The 17,431-nt window shown below is 36.3% G+C and overlaps 1 protein-coding gene across 3 annotated transcripts in view; it reads left to right on the forward strand.

The window, feature by feature from the left end:
* Nucleotides 1-17,431, forward strand: part of MYO16 (myosin XVI) — a 412,228-nt gene that overhangs the window by 321,183 nt on the left and 73,614 nt on the right. For all 3 annotated transcript variants that reach the window (XM_056328855.1, XM_056328853.1, XM_056328854.1), the window contains 2 exons: nucleotides 2,363-2,443; nucleotides 2,690-2,895. In XM_056328855.1, coding sequence (XP_056184830.1) covers nucleotides 2,363-2,443; nucleotides 2,690-2,895 — 287 coding nt within the window. The remainder of the gene's footprint in view (nucleotides 1-2,362; nucleotides 2,444-2,689; nucleotides 2,896-17,431) is intronic.

The following is a 17,431-nucleotide window of genomic DNA, read 5'->3' on the forward strand; positions in this document are numbered from 1 at the left end:
GGTAGTCATCTGGACTCCACCATATCCAGGAAAGACAAGTAGACACTTTTAGAGGTCAGATAAGAGTTTCTTGTGACTCCCCTCCCTTTTCAGCTTGTCATCTGCAGTTCTAGCTGTTTGCTAGGTTGTATAATTATAGATTTCTCTGTGTATGGCCATGTATCTACCAGTTTACCTTTCCATAAATGACTTTTTCCTTATTTTGAGCATTCTGTCACAGGTAAGTATGGTCTACCTCTGTGAACTCACAACTCTACTTGTAGTAGGGTCCAAGAGAGGTGTGCATCCATCCTAGGAGAGACATGAACAGATCTAATAGCTGACTAGTATTTTAGAGCATATAAGGGGTCATAGGAATTTGGGAATGTCAGCTCAGGTCTCTGTGACTTACGAAGACTGTGTCCCCTTTTCAAGTAAAGTAGACTATATCTTCACTGATACTTTCACAACTCTCTCTCTTGCTCCCTTGTTTTTCTGTAATCTTTTCTAAGTAAATAGTTTGGTCCTGTTGCCTTCCTCTTGCTTCCTTTGGAAGAATCAGTGGGTTTCAGGGTTCATACAGCAGAAGTCTAGTCATGTGAACGCACGTCATTAACGGAAGGCTTTTCTTTCCATTGACTTTACATTGTTTCTTTTTATGAACACATTGCTTTATTGTCTTAGTTGAAGAACTCATCTATTGCAAAGCTTTTGGTATGTCTTCTAGATATAGAAGCTTTAAAATATTCTGCTGGGAAAGAGATTTTTTAGGCGGAGGTTTTACCTTCCTAACAGAGATTACAAAGTTATATATGTGTATTTTTTTCTGTGAATTAGAGGTACAAGATTTTTCAACATAAAGCTGTATATTAGAGGTTAGTAGAGAAGTGCAGCTTCAGTGATATAGTCGTGTTCCGTAGCCCATAGCTGAAGATGTACAAGTTTGGAGAGTTTGAATTAAATTCATACTTTGCCTTTGCCTTGTTTCCTTTCTTCTCTTTCCCTCATTGTGAACCAAACACTTCTTTCCCATGGGAGGAAGTATTTAACACAGGAGAGCAGGCAGGAACTTGAGCATCCAAAGCGTTGTTCCTGGCTCTTGCACTAACTCAGGAAATGGTCTTGAACTAGTGACTTAATCTGTTGAGAGGAAAGGACTGAGAGCATTATCTGTTAAGGGGAGGAAACTCTATTTTGGTTATATTCCTCAATCATTTTGTAGACTGGAACTGAGAAGTGTCAATAGGCATGCTAGTGGTTCTTTTTATGAGAACACCTGAAGCAAGCCGATCTCTTTTACTTTACTGTTTTGAATTTGGGGATGAATTTGCCCTTAAAAGCTTATTGCATCCTAGTAAGTAAGATTTGAAATAATAAAGAGCTCCAAAGTTTAGTATAGTGAGTAGAGAATTGCTTGCACTGCAATGTGTTTAATGGAGTTTGGCTTGAGGGGGCCAAGCTGAGGAAGTGTACACTTTTCTGATGCAACTGGAAAAAGACACAAGTAGGCCAGAACATGCTGACTTGATAGCAAGGGAGTTTTATGGGGTAAGTGGACTGGAGAACGGCAATGGAAAAATCAGAGGTAAAAAAGCTGTCATTGATACAGAGGTTTGAATCTAAGAGTTTGACCAAATAATGGAATTCAATAATTTTGCCAGCCTTCCTGCAGAAAGTTTAACAAAACCACCTAATTTCTGGGACCACTTTTAGGATGAGGCCATTTTAATCTCAAAGATAGGAAGAACATTAAAAAATAGATTTGTTTCCCACTCCTAACTAACTCTGATGTAAAGGATGACATCAGTTCTAATGAGATACAAAGTTATTGACAATTTATGTCTATAATGCGTGAAAATGGGCTAAAAAAGAAAAGAAAAAAAGGTTAACTGCATTCCTGTGTGCAGGAAGAAAAAGGAAGGTGTTTTTAATATTAAAATTCATATTGTTGTTTTGCCTTCAAGATTTTTTAAAATTATCTGTGTTTAGATTTACTCAGTTAAACATCTGCCAAAAACATAAGAAACCTTTTCAGAGAGTTACAGAATTATGCTACTTATAGGCAGACTGTATGGGATACTTAACTTCACGAGTCCTGCTTCTGCTATAGAGTTCCAGATCACATTGCTTTGCCCAGTTATTTGGAAAAGGTCTTTTAACTTCCCAATGGTATACATCTGCTTTTGAAATTAAAACTTTCTTGCTAGTCATGGCTCTGATATTTACCCACTTTCCCAATTCTTTCTGAAACTCAAAACATTGTCTATGACATACTGTTTGTATAAATGTTTGCCTTTTTTAGTAAATTGTGTAACAGTGAAAATGAAGATTTACTGCCCATCTTGAGCTAAAGGTATTGTGTTTGTGCTTTTCTTCCCCACAGCTTTTGAAAAAGAAAGGAACATCCTCATTTCTTCAAAGACTGGACCGAGGGGGCCCAACCACTGTGGCAATACAGCTCAGGGTTAGTGAACATCTTCTGGACAGAAATTTACAATAACAGCAACAGCAAAAAAAAAAAAAAAATTAAAGGCAGGATTAGTCTTTACAGATTGCAATGGAAGAAAGAAAAATTGTGTGCTTGAGAAAGCCACTTGCATGGCCACGTCAAGCTTTTTGAGAAAAAGTTAAAAAGTTAGGAAGAACATACTTGTTGAGCAATTGACCTTGCTTCACAATAATAATTGATAACTGATTTTTTCCCCCACAGAAATCACTCACAGATATTATTGGAAAACTGCAGAACTGCACGCCACATTCTGTTCATTGTATAAAGCCTAATAACTCCAAGTTGCCAGATACTTTTGACAATTTTTACGTGTCTGCTCAACTGCAGTATATTGGCGTTCTAGACATGGTCAAAATCATACGACATGGATATCCAATACGTCTCTCTTTCACAGACTTCTTGTCAAGGTAAATTCTTTTAAGTTGCATAAAAACTTTTTATTACATACAGTACAAAGCCACATCATGTTCTGTAGTTCTTGCAGTGTTTTGCTGATGAGTCTTTCAGACTTTCTTCAGAGAAAAATCGTGTCTGCCAGGAAGGGGTGTAGGCTTATTATTTTTTAATTGGAGAAACCATGAACTTTGTGGAAATATATTTAACAAGATCATCAGCAAAATGTATCAATTTAAAAAATATAACTTCATAAAATAGTTAAGTTTTTATAATTTATCCTATTTATACAATTTATAAAATACAAAATATTGCATGTTGTCTCCAGGTAATTAAATAGCAGAAGGAGAAATAGTGTAATTTTTCAAATTTATCAGTGTAGGTGACATGGGTTCAGTATTTGTGTTTCATATGCTAGGGTTTGTTTCTGCATGGTGATGATGAGTTGTTAATGCTCATACCACAACTCCATTTTTATTGTTGTTAGAAATGAGTGAAATTTTGAATTAATGTGAAAAGACAAAAAGATGTGTGTCACTGCTTCTGGCTGAAGGCCAACTCTTTTCCCCCATCACCGGTTCAGTTTTGGGGTTTTGGCTCACTCATCTTCTCAAATACTTCAGCAAAGAGAGAGTGCCGTCTTGTACAAGAGATGTTCGGTTAGCAGTCTCATGCACTCAACACACTTTCTTCCTCTCTGCATGTTCTACTCCTTGACTGATACATTGAGTAGTCATGATCTGACCTATGTATTATTTTACTTCTGTAAACCAACATGGGATTGTCAGCTGCTTACACACATCTGAACTGCCTTCTTGAAAAAGTTGTGGATGTTAAATTACTGCTTGGGCAGAATAATATTCTCTAGCAATTCTGTAAATATTTCAAAAGTGCAGGAGTATAGGAGTTTATAATTCCACATGGTTCAAAAGTAAGCCCTCTGTGTCATCCCACATTGCCTGCAGCATGAATCCAGAAGTGCAGGCTGGTTGAGGAGAAGTTGCATATAATGGGAGATTCGAAAAAGTAGGTTGCTTTCATATTCAGAAGTGGCAGAGGCAATCTTTATATGGGCATTTCTATATTACTGAATTGAACACTTCAAGGGACTATTACACGAGCACAAAACCACAATCTTTTCTACTGTTAAATCCTTACAATGGTTCCTGGCAGGGATTTGGTTCTTGCCACCCAGGTTTTCTCACTTTCCCAGATACGGGCTTAAAGTTAGCACAGGCCTGGGACCATTTGTGGTGGTCAGGGTAAAGGTAGCTGCTCTCTTTTGAAGGATAAAGGAGAGTAACCATATCTCAAAGGTCATTTTATTCCCTTGGCTTCAGTGCCAGAGGATGACACCATGCATGTTCACTCTAACATATAGGCATGTTGTCTTTTTTTGAGAAACTTTACTTAAAAATATAATTAAAAAAAATGTCTGAAGATTCAAATGTAATTTCAGTCGTTTTCCTCCACTCCTTCAAGTAAGTCCCAAAGACAAATTTTTACCTAAAAGTCTAGAAGACATCTGGTGTCTCACAATAAATATTTATTTGGAGTAACGATAGTAAAACAAGAATAGCAACAAAATTTAACAATATGATGCCAGCAACATTTATGGTATTATTTTAAAATGTTCTAGTTCTGATACTGTCCAGCTTTACCCCTTTTCCTCCACAATAAATTTTCTTTATAGGTACTTTGCAGCTGAGCCCCTGTCTTTTTACCTGTTTGGTCCAGGTCCTAATAATTGTATTATTATACATAAAATGAAACAATGGTGGGGCTAGCATGGTGGCACTGAAAATGAAATTCATTTTATTATATTCTCTGTGCATATATTGTGAACCTACTCAGAAGTTATCAATAACCACTCTGCGTACCTCTCTTGACACTACTGATTTTTAGATTTCTGTACAAATAGGAACACAGAGCTCTTGGCCTAGCGATACTGAAAGAAACCATCAGCATTGCAAAGCTGTTTACAGTAGCCATTCCTGTCACAGAGGCCAAAGTTTATCTTTGAACAGTAAATTCTTCACTTTACTCACCATGACAAATTAACCTTCATATTCACATTCAGTGTATTTGGATAATTCTTTTCATTTCAAATAGTGTAAGCGTGTGGCTATTTGTTCTGTTATTGGCTAAAAAGTACAAAGTTTTTAGCAGAAATGGTAGTATTAGATTGCAGTTCAAAAGTACTATCATTTCTTAATACTGTACTTTTTTAGCCAATAAACTATAGGTAAAAAAGCGTAACGAATTACTGAATTCCGAGATTATATACTACCTTTTCAAAAAGTCTTCTAAAAAACTGTCACTTTTACTACATTTCTATATTTCCTCAGTGACTGGACAGAATGGGTTTGGAAACTGGATAATTAGTTTTGGTGATATCCTTGTAAACTGGCTTTGCTTTGTTGGCTGTTCAGCCTACCTCTGGTTTTGTCCTGCTATTCATTGACTGGAATGAGAAGTGATTTTGTCATATTTCCATATATGCTTATAGGGCTGAAGTTAGTAGACTTTCTCACATTTCAGTTTTTTGTTTCCTTTGGTGTCAAACTGGTATTTCTAGTGTTCTAGTGGGAAAAATGGTATCTTCTCTATTTCTGCAATTGTTTTTCTTGCATCATGGCTCTTTTACTTCTTTTGCATGGTTCAGAATGGTTTGTGGTTTCCAGCCCCTATGTGGGCAGCAATGGTTGCATTGGTATGCATTCAGGAAGACTGAGCATAGGCACCGAGCTGGAGTGCAATGGCTTTGCAAGAGCTGCTTCTTGCAAAACAGTCAGGACGCTGCACAAGAGTATAAACCTATCTCCCTGAGGTACTGGTTATTATTCTTCAAGTTGCTGAAGGGAGAAAAAATGGCATCAACTTAGATCGTACTTAGGGTCCTTCAGTCCCAGACCAATACAAATACCATACAAACAGGTAAAATGTAACATGTAACATGTCAATTATTACAAGCAGTGGTCACAACAGGCCACAATGATACTGGTGTGTGTGTGAACAGACTCCATTCTGAGCTGTCCTGGAATCAAAAAGAAAGGAAGAAAACAAGCAAACAGGAAAGTATTGCTCTAGATAGAGATGGAAAGTTAGAAGCTTAGTTAAAACCTCGTAATCAAGGCAGGATCATGAGCAGAAGTAGGATCTGAAAGGTGATGAAGACTTGCTGATTACCTTCGAGTACAGAAATATATACCAACTGACAGGACCTCTACTTTTTGTGGTATTTTCACATCTGGAAGGAGCCTTTATATTCAGAAGTCCAGGGATACAATACAGCTCTATTGCAGTGAATGAAGATGATACTCTTTTATTGTCTTTTTTCTTTTTTTTTTTTTTTTAATTTTAGTAGGTAATAAGTGTATTTGTTTAATATTATACTGATTACACTGAGGCGGGAGAGGGGGAGAAAAATCAAGGAACAAAATATAAGGGAAGATGAAGGAAATCTTCTTTATTCACTGTAGGAAGCTGTAAACAAGTGAATGGTCTTACTAAGTGCTCTTAGTGGGCTGAAAAAGTTTAGTCTTTCTATGGCTTGCCCCAAGGGGCAAAGGAATTAATCCCTATTACTCTGGGGAGAAAAACCTTTGTAGCTGACAACAGTGAAACACAGAGGAAGAAAGAAAAAGTGGAGGATTTCCATCTCTTAATGAGAATAATTAAATTTGCCTGTAGCTTAATTTTTTCTTGAATGTTTTTTAAGGAATGGAAATACAAGTAATTTTTGCTTTATTCTTTCATGCTCTGCTGTGTCATTGTTTGCAAATCCTAGATGCTAGTGAGGACTCTTGATTTTCGTGCAGTTTTCTCTTTTGAAGAAAAGAGTTTCCTCCCCATTGGAGTCATGTTAACTACCAATTTGACAGCGTGGCCCCAAAGAGAGGAAAATAGGCCTACAGATGTAAAACAAAAGATATCCTGCTATCCTGATATAGTTGATGTGTGACACTGTGAACTATCAGTCCAGGAACGATAAGACCTATGTAGAAAAATGTGTCTCCAGATGGATGTCTTTAAGTTTTACACATAACTGTAAGCTTTTCACCTTCAGTTTGTGTCTTGGAGTCCTGATGGGCTGTTTCAGTCAATGGAGCCGTGTAGTTTGCACCTTGGCTCGGCTCAGCTGCAAAGTGTTTTATAGTAGTGATGCAAGGAAATCTTGTTTTTCTACAGCTGAATGTACTATGCAGTTCTCCAGGGCTCACCTGGCTTGAGAAGTAAGGGTATTAATGGTAGGTCTGAAAGCACTGTGCAAAATCAAAGAGAATTTGTGGCCTGGATCCCAACTTGGATTCCCAAAAGACAGTGAATTGCTACCCTCCTCTGCCTTCCCTGTAGTTTTCATTTATTTACTTTTAGGGTCTTCCTTATCATATAGGTAATGTGGTCCAAGGTTAAAAAAAAAAAAAAAAAAAAAGCTGGGTTTTTTGCTAGCTAATAAAAAGATAGAATGTTTGAATTAGGGGCCTTTGTGGTGAAGATATAGAATATCAGAAAACCTGGATGTTTTATCAGTAATACAGACAGTATCTTAATTAGATGAATTTGAATAGATTTCTATTAATATCTAATTAGAGATTAATATAACTGGTCTTTAGCATATGAGTCACATTTGAACTCTTACGATGGCTAGAGAAAGATAGCAGCTAAGAAAAGGTCATGTTTTGCAGGAGCACTTCTTCCTGGGCTACAAAGTTTTATCATTATTTCTACTGCTGTCCCTTTTGGATTTACTGGTTCTGCTTCTGTATTATCAAAGTGAAAGCTGACAGCTGTAGGTGAACCTTTCAATCACCAAAGTTCATCGATCAGAAGAGAAATCTTGTAGAAATTCTGGTTCCTAAGTGGGAGCTGTGACAGTTACTGTCAAAGTATACATAATAAAAATTGGAATTAATAAGGTCAGATGCTATTAAATGCTGTAAAAACAGGCAGCACCAATATAATTATTAAATGATATATGGGATTTCAATGGATTTGCCAACTCCAGCTGCAGTGTTTCTGCTGAATATCCCTGCAGTGTTGGCTCAATTTCTAAAGCTCTTCGAGTAGAGAGACAGAAATCAGTTTTTACTTTATCTTTAAAATAGAAAGGCTTGAGTAACATGCATCTTAGACTCCTAGAAAATTTTGCCCATATATTTTGCATTAACATCTTCAGAATCGTTCTTAGTGGGCTAGATTTTTTAATTCTAGCTTTGCTTTTAAGTCAAAGCAACAGCAGGAACAATTTTGTGAAGAGTTCAAAGTTTTCATTTTGCATCCCAAATTATACGTATAGGTAAAGTATCCTCAGATATCCAGAAAAACTGGAATAAAGAAAACAGTAAAATAACCATGGAATTAGGAATTGTCTCCAGATAGCTGTTTATTTCCAGCATTTAACATTTTGACATTTTGTTTAAAATGAGAATAGGATAATTTCACAAAAAATACCAAAAAGAACTTTAGTAGCAACATAGTGAATTGTTATGTTTTTGCTATTCAGTGCAACAGCAAAAAAGTAAATATCAGTGTGTGCTCTATTACTAGTGTAGAATAATAGGGCTCAGAAACTCCCTGGGGCAGAGACAGAGCCTGGTTGTACAAGCTTAATATCTAGAACCTAATCTCTTTGCATCAATTAATAAAATGGATCCTGGCTGACTTTCGTGTCATTCACCTCACTTGGTGCTCAAGGAAGACATGTAAAAGCCATTTGGAATATAAATTTTTAAAAATAATGATAGTGATCAAGGACCCATCTAGAGTAATGAGGTGAGCTTATATTTCTTGCTCAGTGAATACAAGAATACAGCTGTTCAGGCATGTTCAGGTGAAAATGAGGCAGTAAGATGCTCTGTTTCACTCATACTGAACAATTTTATTTTGGTACCATCCTCCTCTACAAACTATCCTCCTCTACAAACACTCCTCTACCATTAGTGTTTTGTAAATTAGATTAGAAATTAAAATTAATTTTTCCTCTCTCTTCTTTAATGTGGTTCACCAAATTGCTGAGCTGTACCCAGTGCTTTGCTCTGCTTGTGTTTTAGTTTCCTTGGCCAAGGAAGAATTTATGAACTACTGCATTAGAGACTGAAGTTCATACATCACACATATTTCTTGTGTCTGGGATACTGCTTAGCAGTGGAGACTGCAAGGTCCAGTTGCACAGGTCCTGAAATAAGAAAACTGTGTTAGCCTTCCCTGCCAATTTGCGGCAAACCTTCAGGGCTGCTGGACCTCAGGACAACCTCTGTGGATTATGTGAGCTGATAAGCAAATTGAGCCTTCCACTTAGCTGATGAGAATTGCAGGATTTTGATGAGAAAAAAAAATGTTGTTCAGAAAGCCCAAACAATTATCTGCTAGTGTGCTATTCCCTATCTTTATTTCTGCACTTATTGAGTGTTTCTTGGAATTTCGTTACTGTCTCTCAGGTTTCTAGACTGTCTTTTCTGGGTTTAACTCTTTCAACCCAGTCTTGTGTTTTCCATCATGGAGCTCCCATTCTGTCTTGTGTTGTACTCAAGGAACAGCAGAGAAAATTTCATATTGTGAGGGAGAACACAAAAGCTGTACGTAGAGACATCTCTTACAGTGTTGTTGCAAGAAGCAATAAGTCACTAGAATGTTATGATTTGCCATTTCCAGTTCTCTTTAAAAATGGCTTAAATAGCATCAATCTAACCTTTAGTTTTAGCTATTCATATGCAGACACAATTTTTAAGATTATAAGTAGTTTTTTTGTGTTAACTGGTTAGACAATGTCAAGTGCAAGTTTGGAGGCACAGTATCAGACCGCAACTCTCACCTTTCTCTTCCTTCTTCTTTCTTCTTCTTCTTTTGTCTTCTTCTTTCTTCTTCCTCTTCCCCTTCTTCCCCTCTTCTCTTTCTTCTCCCTCTTTTTCATTGGCTAACCTTATTCTCCTATATGAACAGACTATGTTAAAATATCTAAATTACAACACTTAAGCTGTATGGAGTCAGTTAAAAATAAAGAATCTCTGGGTTTTTAATGTTTTAATGAATTTTTGTTTTAAAGTAACTTGAAAAGATGGGAAAACATCCCTTTTTGGATGAAATACTGGGAAGAAAGATATGGAACAGTGATAATGGATTCTTGTGGTAATCACAGCAGTGAGTATATTTGAAGCCTGTTCTAATTACAGGTTTCCCTCTGATTTCAGTATGAAGTTCTTCTTAGATTAAATTCTTAGAGGTTACACTTAACTGTACATTCTGAAATCTGCAGTTCTACTTAGGGCAGTGTGTATTGATACTGAAATGCTCTAGTAGTGGACTTTAAATCAGAAACAGCTTCAGAGCACTGAATTGTTCCTAACTCGTCCAGACAATTGACTTTGTTTAGAGATCATTCAGAAGAGATACCTTTTTTCTCAGGAAAGTTTATGTTCATGCTATTATCATTGCTTTGTCAAATAAGATCTGTCCTTCTGCAACTGGCATAAAGCCGTTATTAATAACTATTGTTATCTTTAGATCAGTACTATTAGCTGATGCTGTATTGCACTGCTGTGTTTGTGTTTGTGAATCTTGTACGGGACTCACCATTGCATATCTGAACAACCTTTGTCCAGAAACTTTTTGGTGTTCATTTTTTTTCTCTCTGTTTTTCCTTTCTCCCTTTTTTCCTCTTGCAAGCAGGGAAGTTACAATATTTTATAACATATAATTTGTGAATTAAGAAAGTGCAGCAATACATTTCAGAGCTTCATGAGCAGGTTAGGGCATTAGTGAGAATGATGTACTAAGTAGATTGCAAAGTGATAGGTCATCGCACTGGCCCTTTTAGCTTTATTGTCTGCTATGCAATAATATCATCAGCCTTCTGATAGAGTACTGCATTGATAAGTGCCATGATACCTGAAATCCTTGCAAGGAGAGCAAGTTGTAATCTGACTGGTATTAAAAAGCAATATTCCATTAAAGTAGATGTAATGATATCAATTTATACCAAAAGGCAATCTCGCCATTGTGTTGGTTCAGACCTAGAGTTGGAAGTGATATTTCTGATTGAGGGTAATCACTTTTGCTTGTTTTTCTTTTAGAATGCAAGAAAAAGTGACTAAATGAAATATTTTGAAGTCCTCAGTTTTGAGGGCACCTTAAACCCAAATTCATAAACGTGATAATGAATAATATCCTGTGAAGAATGAAGGTCATCCACAAAGTTTAAAACCACTATGTCTTTGGCAACCATCACATTCTATAAAGAAGTGTCATGGGTTAACCCCAGTGGGTAGCTCAGCCCCACACAATCACTTGCTTATTCCTCCCAAGTGTCATGGTGGAGAGAATTGGAAGGACAAAAGTTAGAAAGCCTGTGGGTTGAGATAAGGACAGTTTAATAGGGAAAGCAAAAGATGTGCATGCAAGGAGTGAAAAATAAAGAATTCATTCGCTACTTCCGATAAGCAGGCGAGTGTTTACCCATCTCCAGGAAAGCAGGGCTCCTTCAGATGTAATGGTTACTTGGGAAGACAAACACCATCACTTCCAAGCATCCCTTCTTCCTTCTGCCTCCAGTTTTTTGTATTTTTTTCCCTCTGTCATCCTTTCTGATAGCGGGGCCCAGTTTGGGTTAATTCACAGCAGTCTCAGAATTATTCTAAATTATTAATCTCTTGTGAAAGCTTGCTAATAGGGGATTGATTATACTGTAAGAGGTGACCAGAACCCAGAGTGCACTGGCATTCTCCCTGGCGAGCCACGTGTATTGTTGTATGTACATCACCCGGGGAGTTGCCTAGATAGATGTAAGTAGGAGTTTGGGACTGGTTTAGAGGCTATAGGCCATGTGAAATGTATTTGTACAATGTGATAGTGGAGTGATAATATCTGACCTATTCATATTATGAATAAACTAAATAGCTCTATATGTTACACGTACTCTTAAGTGTAAGTAGACTATTCTGTTTTACTCCCTTTGGAGTTGTTTCTTTAGAGCTGTTTGGTTTGTTTTCTCCATTTTCCCCATTAGTTTCTCTTTAATACTTGAAAGACCAGAAATGTACTAGATAACTTCAGATGTCTATGGTGACTCCCTAATTAGCCTTGACTTAATTTATAGTGTATAGAGAAAAATGGTCACTTTTAGGATATGATTCAACTGACTTTTTTTACAATTATCCGTTTTTGAAGGTGTTTCACAGTCTCACTCTAGCTCCCATCTATGGCAAAGGACAGAATTAATGGTTTGTAACCAAAAACTTAAGAGAGCAACATACTGGAGTTGAAACAGAAGCAGCTTTTGAAGATATACCATGGTGTCATCGGTTCTCTAGCTCACAGAATAAGTAGTATGCAAAATATCGATCTTTATGTTACATGCCATGGAGTTGGACTGTGAGAATGATAAAGTTGCTGGTGTTTCTGGGACTTACTGACAGTGCACAAATGCATATAAGAGAAAACAAAGTTTCTGTTTTGACTGGACTTTTCAGTGGTAGGTCAGACATCTAGCTTTATTCTATATTTAGAAGGCAAAGACAAGTATCAGCATAGTTTGCTGGGCATCTTCTGAGTTTTATAATACAACTATAATTTGCTGAAGCAATTACAAATTGGTGTAAACTATTGTATTATTCCACAGAATTCAGTTAATTATTCATGTCTGTAATGTACTTAAGAGTTCTGCAGGATCAACATGCAAAGGGGTCCTCCCTTGAGTTGGGGTTTGTATGTAGATAATAAAGTAGACAGATACAGGGAAATAAAAGTGGCATGATCGGTTTTAAGTCTGGCACTTCCTAAATTCCCAATGTTTGGTGTGCAATCTAAATAATCTTCCAGCATTATTTATATTACATTTAGTATTGTATGTATAAAACTTAGTGGAGCTTCTTACAAGGGAGTTTATTGTTCTCTGCCATAGAGAATGTCCTGGCTTTTAAGCTGTTTCAAAGAGAGTCTCAAGGTACTGGTATGCAAGGTATTTTTCTGTCTCTTTTTTGCTTCTGCCTTTTTTTTTCCCTAGCTATGTTCATTTTCTTAGACAATGATAAATCTATTGGGCACACTCAAACATAATGCTGGCTAAGCTGTTTCAGCAGTTCCAGTGGTTTTCTTTATTTTAACTTAAGGAAGGACCTGTGAAATTTTAAAAATTTTATTTCATTTCCAGAGTTAAGTGCGACCCTTGATACCTCTGAAGTGACATTCAGTTTCCACTAGCATCTGACATTTCTTATCCCTCAGGGTTAAAATTTATTAAATTACTAAACAAGCCTGTTACTCTATGATATCCTTACAATATCTATGCATATTTCACATTCACAAATTTAAAAGCTTATACTGTTTCTAAACATGGAGAAATGTTCCCACAGAGTATTAAAAAACCTACCACACTACTGGATTCCATCTAAAAACCTGGACTGTAAAAATAAATAAAATTATATTTGTGTGCAAATAAGAATATTGAAAGTTCTTGGCCTGTATCTCACAAGCTGACTGAGTTCTGTGTGCCTATAACCAACGGCTAAGCTAGTAACACTAAATTATTTCAGAACCTTGATGTTTCAATGAAAATAGTTATTGAGTACTTCAAAATTTGTTGGCATCACATAATGACAAAGATAATGGATGTAGATTTATATATGGTAATAAGAAGTTCAGTCAACTGCCTGCCATAGAAATAAACCTGTTAGAAGAAAATATTATCAATCACTAATATCTTCACTAATCCTTATACATTGAAACCCTTCTAAGGCAATGCCTGTTAAAATAATATACCTCTTAAGTTGATACAAACAGCATATCTTTAAAATAAACATATTAAAGAAGTAAGTATGCAACACATTAGCTTATGCTAATGGTACTATGCAGGAACTCTGAATTATCTAATTAAGGTGCAAATTGTCACATGGATTAATTTTACTGTATAGTTTTAAAATAATTCCTTTGTATTCATTGATTAATTAAATATAACTATGTGCTTTCAGTGCCTAGAAAAATTTTAGTTGCTCTTGACTGCTTTTTTTCCCCTGCTCATAAGACTTGTATAAATGCAGTCCAGCTGCCCAACACTCAAAAGCAACTGTGACACTCCTGCTGTTTTTTCTTTCTGTGGCTCTGCAGCTGTTAAATTCTTTCCACTCAACTCATACATTCATGGCACCCTTTTTCTCCTTATCCACATCTTGATACTCTTTACAATGATTTAATCTCCAGCAGAAGAACCTGGAATGAGACTTTCTAAAGCTAGATTTCCTAGTCAGACTGAATAATGGTAGGCAGTTAATACTGGTGACATCTGAGAGCAAACACAAAATCCTATGCAAGCGTGCATGTAAAATCCTTTTATGTATCTTAATCACTGGATCTTACTTTGCTTTTTTGCTTAGACCCATGTGGCATTAATTTAACATCATTAGTTTTAGCAGAATTACTCCTGCTGTACTGCACAGTAAATGAGAGCAGAATCTGGTCCAGTATTGATGCTGTATGCCAAGGCAACAGCCTTAGCCTATCTTTAAAAGTGTTGCTTGTGTACAGTTTGTCTAACCATTATACAGTTCAGAGCAGGAGAATCCCTGTTACCCAGACTGATACTACTCACAGGGTTCAGAGAACAAAAGGGAAGCTCCCACAGAAGAAAGCAGAGGTAGAGATGGTCTTCCGGAGAAGCTATTTTGCCTGTATGGTTTAAGAAGGTCCTAAAAACCTTCCCCATAATCCCAATGCACCTTGTCTGAACTACCAGTGAGCGTTGCGGGAAGGATTTTGTGCATTTCCATTGTTCTTCGGCTGAGTCAGTCAAGATTGTGCAGAAGAGGAGAAACAAAAGCAAGGAAGAAATAAAGCATCATGTAGGTGGAACATCAAATTCATTCCTATTTCCCTCTAATGCAAAACTTTTTGTTTGACTATGGTTTTGCTTTCTGCTTCTGCAATATGTGTCTATCGCAGTACATTTCCAAATGATCTGGGAACAGATTTCTTGGCAAACAATGAGCCATTGAAGTAGCAATCTCACCAGGACAGCAAATGGGAAAGTGTGTGTAAGTCCACTTTGGTGTTTCAACTCAGTATCACATCCCTGAAAAGGCCTTGTGTATTTTTCAGGAAAAGTCATAAGTCACTTTGCTTTACACAACTTGTTTACAGTTATTTCAACCATGTGATCCCAGCTTCCAAACACTGGGACAAGAGCTGGGGCCTAAGCACAGCCTTCTCTGAATACCGTTTCAAAGTCTTCTCATAATTCTACCCCCTTGTAATATCATGCCCATCACTGTGCCAGCAGATCTGTAGACCAGCAGTCACAACCTCGTCCTATGCCCCTCGAGGGGTGACTTAGTACCTAGACCTACTCAAAGCTGACCTGCTGGTATGCTTTAATTTTCTGTCATTTCAGACCTTCTGGTTTTGCAGGAGGACTTTTAATTTTGACACCCTATTTTATAGTTATGTTTGTGGAGAAGGGAAACTAGCTTCATTACACAGCAGTCCTGCATCACCTCTGTATTATACAGATTCAAATTGGCAGGTTGATAAAGAAAGTCAAATTTGTTCTACAGTCCATATATTCTGCTTACTTTGAAGCATTTTACTGCTCTGTGTGTATGTTTGTGGAGTGCCCAAGCATGAAGGGGCAGTTAGGTGTGGAGAAGACCTACCTATAGAGACATAAATGTAAACATTTACAGAGTTGGAGGCAAGTGTTCATGTAATAGGGTGGCTTATCTGTTTGATGCTAGCATATTTCTGAGTTAATGTGTCATTTTTACCAATTTCTTGAATAAATATTTTTTTATACTGCTTTATCAAGATGGAATGGGAATGTCAACTTTAAGTAAGATGATGCAAAAGTATTGTAATGCAAATCATTAGCAGATGTTGTGAATTCATTTTTTATTTGCATAGCTGAATCCACTAATCCCAAGAGCTGAACTATAATTTATATTCCATTTATTATTCTGCTGACACATTGTCTGAGATGAGGAAGCCCCTGCTTAATTACATGAAGTATATGAATAAATATTCTAGGATTAAGTCATACATATCTTTGTTATTCCTACTCTCCAGAAACTGAAATTCAGATGTCTAGAAAAGATTAAGGATAACAAAACCTAATGCAAAACCATAAAATTTAGTAAAGAAAAAAATCAATACTTCCAAGTAATTTATCTATCACCCATTACAAATTGATATCTTTATCTGAGAAATTTATTTTGCTTTTTATTCAGTCTAAATTAAAATATCTCAAATGGCCACTTCTTATGCAAGGGTATTCTGATCCAGTGGATTTCATGGCCCTGATTCTCCTTCAAAAGTTGTACTGAGCTCTACATGGGGCCAGTGGCTGACCCATATGTGCATCAATATAAATTTTTTTCTGTTTTTTTTCTGAGTCTTTTCCACTTTTATTTCTTAGTTCTTAGTTTTGCTCTTTTATCCCTGTTACATACCTTTTATGTCACTATGTCATGCATTTTCCTTTTTCCATAGACATGTTAAAGCATGCTATACATGCCCCCATACCTTTTTGTACAGGAAGTGAATTTTTAATTATTGAAGTAGAAAATCAGAATGTTTCACCAGCAGAAAAGTTTCTGGCTTTCATTGACATATATAAAAATATTGTTATAAAACTATGATGCCTGGTCAGTTTGCTGTAAGGTCACTTTCAGTGTTACCGCTTTCCAGGATTCTTTCTGACAGCAAATGTGCCATATTAACCCAGAGAGATTAAAAGTGCTTGCAGTTCTTCCAAAATTACTGATTTTATTTTCTCCCTTAACTTACTGTGTGCAGGTATAGGCATTTAATGCTATGTTGCTTGATACCAATTAGGATATTTAAGAAACTGACACTAGTATCATGGGCAGGTACTCTAAAGTTTTGGTTCACTGCCATATATACTTATTCATTGTTTCAAATCTGTCAAGCACACTGCACCTCATGCTCATCTCTACACCAATCTGAATTAATTCTGTATGTCCCTATGAAGCAGCCTCAGTGCAAAGTGTGTTTCATATAAAGGCGAACCTTATAGACTTATACTATATTTTTGAACTCCTGTAAAAGAAACGCAAAATGCAGTCTGTTTCTTCGCTATATTATGTTATTTATAAAGGCATCTTTTTCTTCTCCACATCCAAAGATTTATTCTCTCCAAATTTTTTAATAATTGCTTTGGTTGTTAATATTTATACTGTATAATGAGATATTTATGTCAGATATATTGTACAGAGATTGGCAGAATCACTTTTCTTTTCTTTTCTTGGAAACTATAATAATCTATTTCTCCTTTTCTAATTATCTGGAATTTCCCATGTTCCTCATATTTCAAAAATAATTAGGTTATCCCTTCAAGAAAAAAACCCCCACGTTATAACACTGGGAAGTGGAATGAGTATATATCCTTTATATACACATAACATTAATCAAAATTCCATCCTATTCTTTACTCCTGACTGCTTTTATAAGGTTTCTATTACTTGAAAATTTTCTAGACATCCTTTTTTCCCCTACAAGTTATTAAGTTTCTCTCTTCAGTAGATAGTTCCTCTAGATATTTCAGCT

Source organism: Falco biarmicus, chromosome 2 (genome assembly GCF_023638135.1).
Source record: "Falco biarmicus isolate bFalBia1 chromosome 2, bFalBia1.pri, whole genome shotgun sequence".
NCBI classification, from domain to species: Eukaryota; Metazoa; Chordata; class Aves; order Falconiformes; family Falconidae; genus Falco; species Falco biarmicus.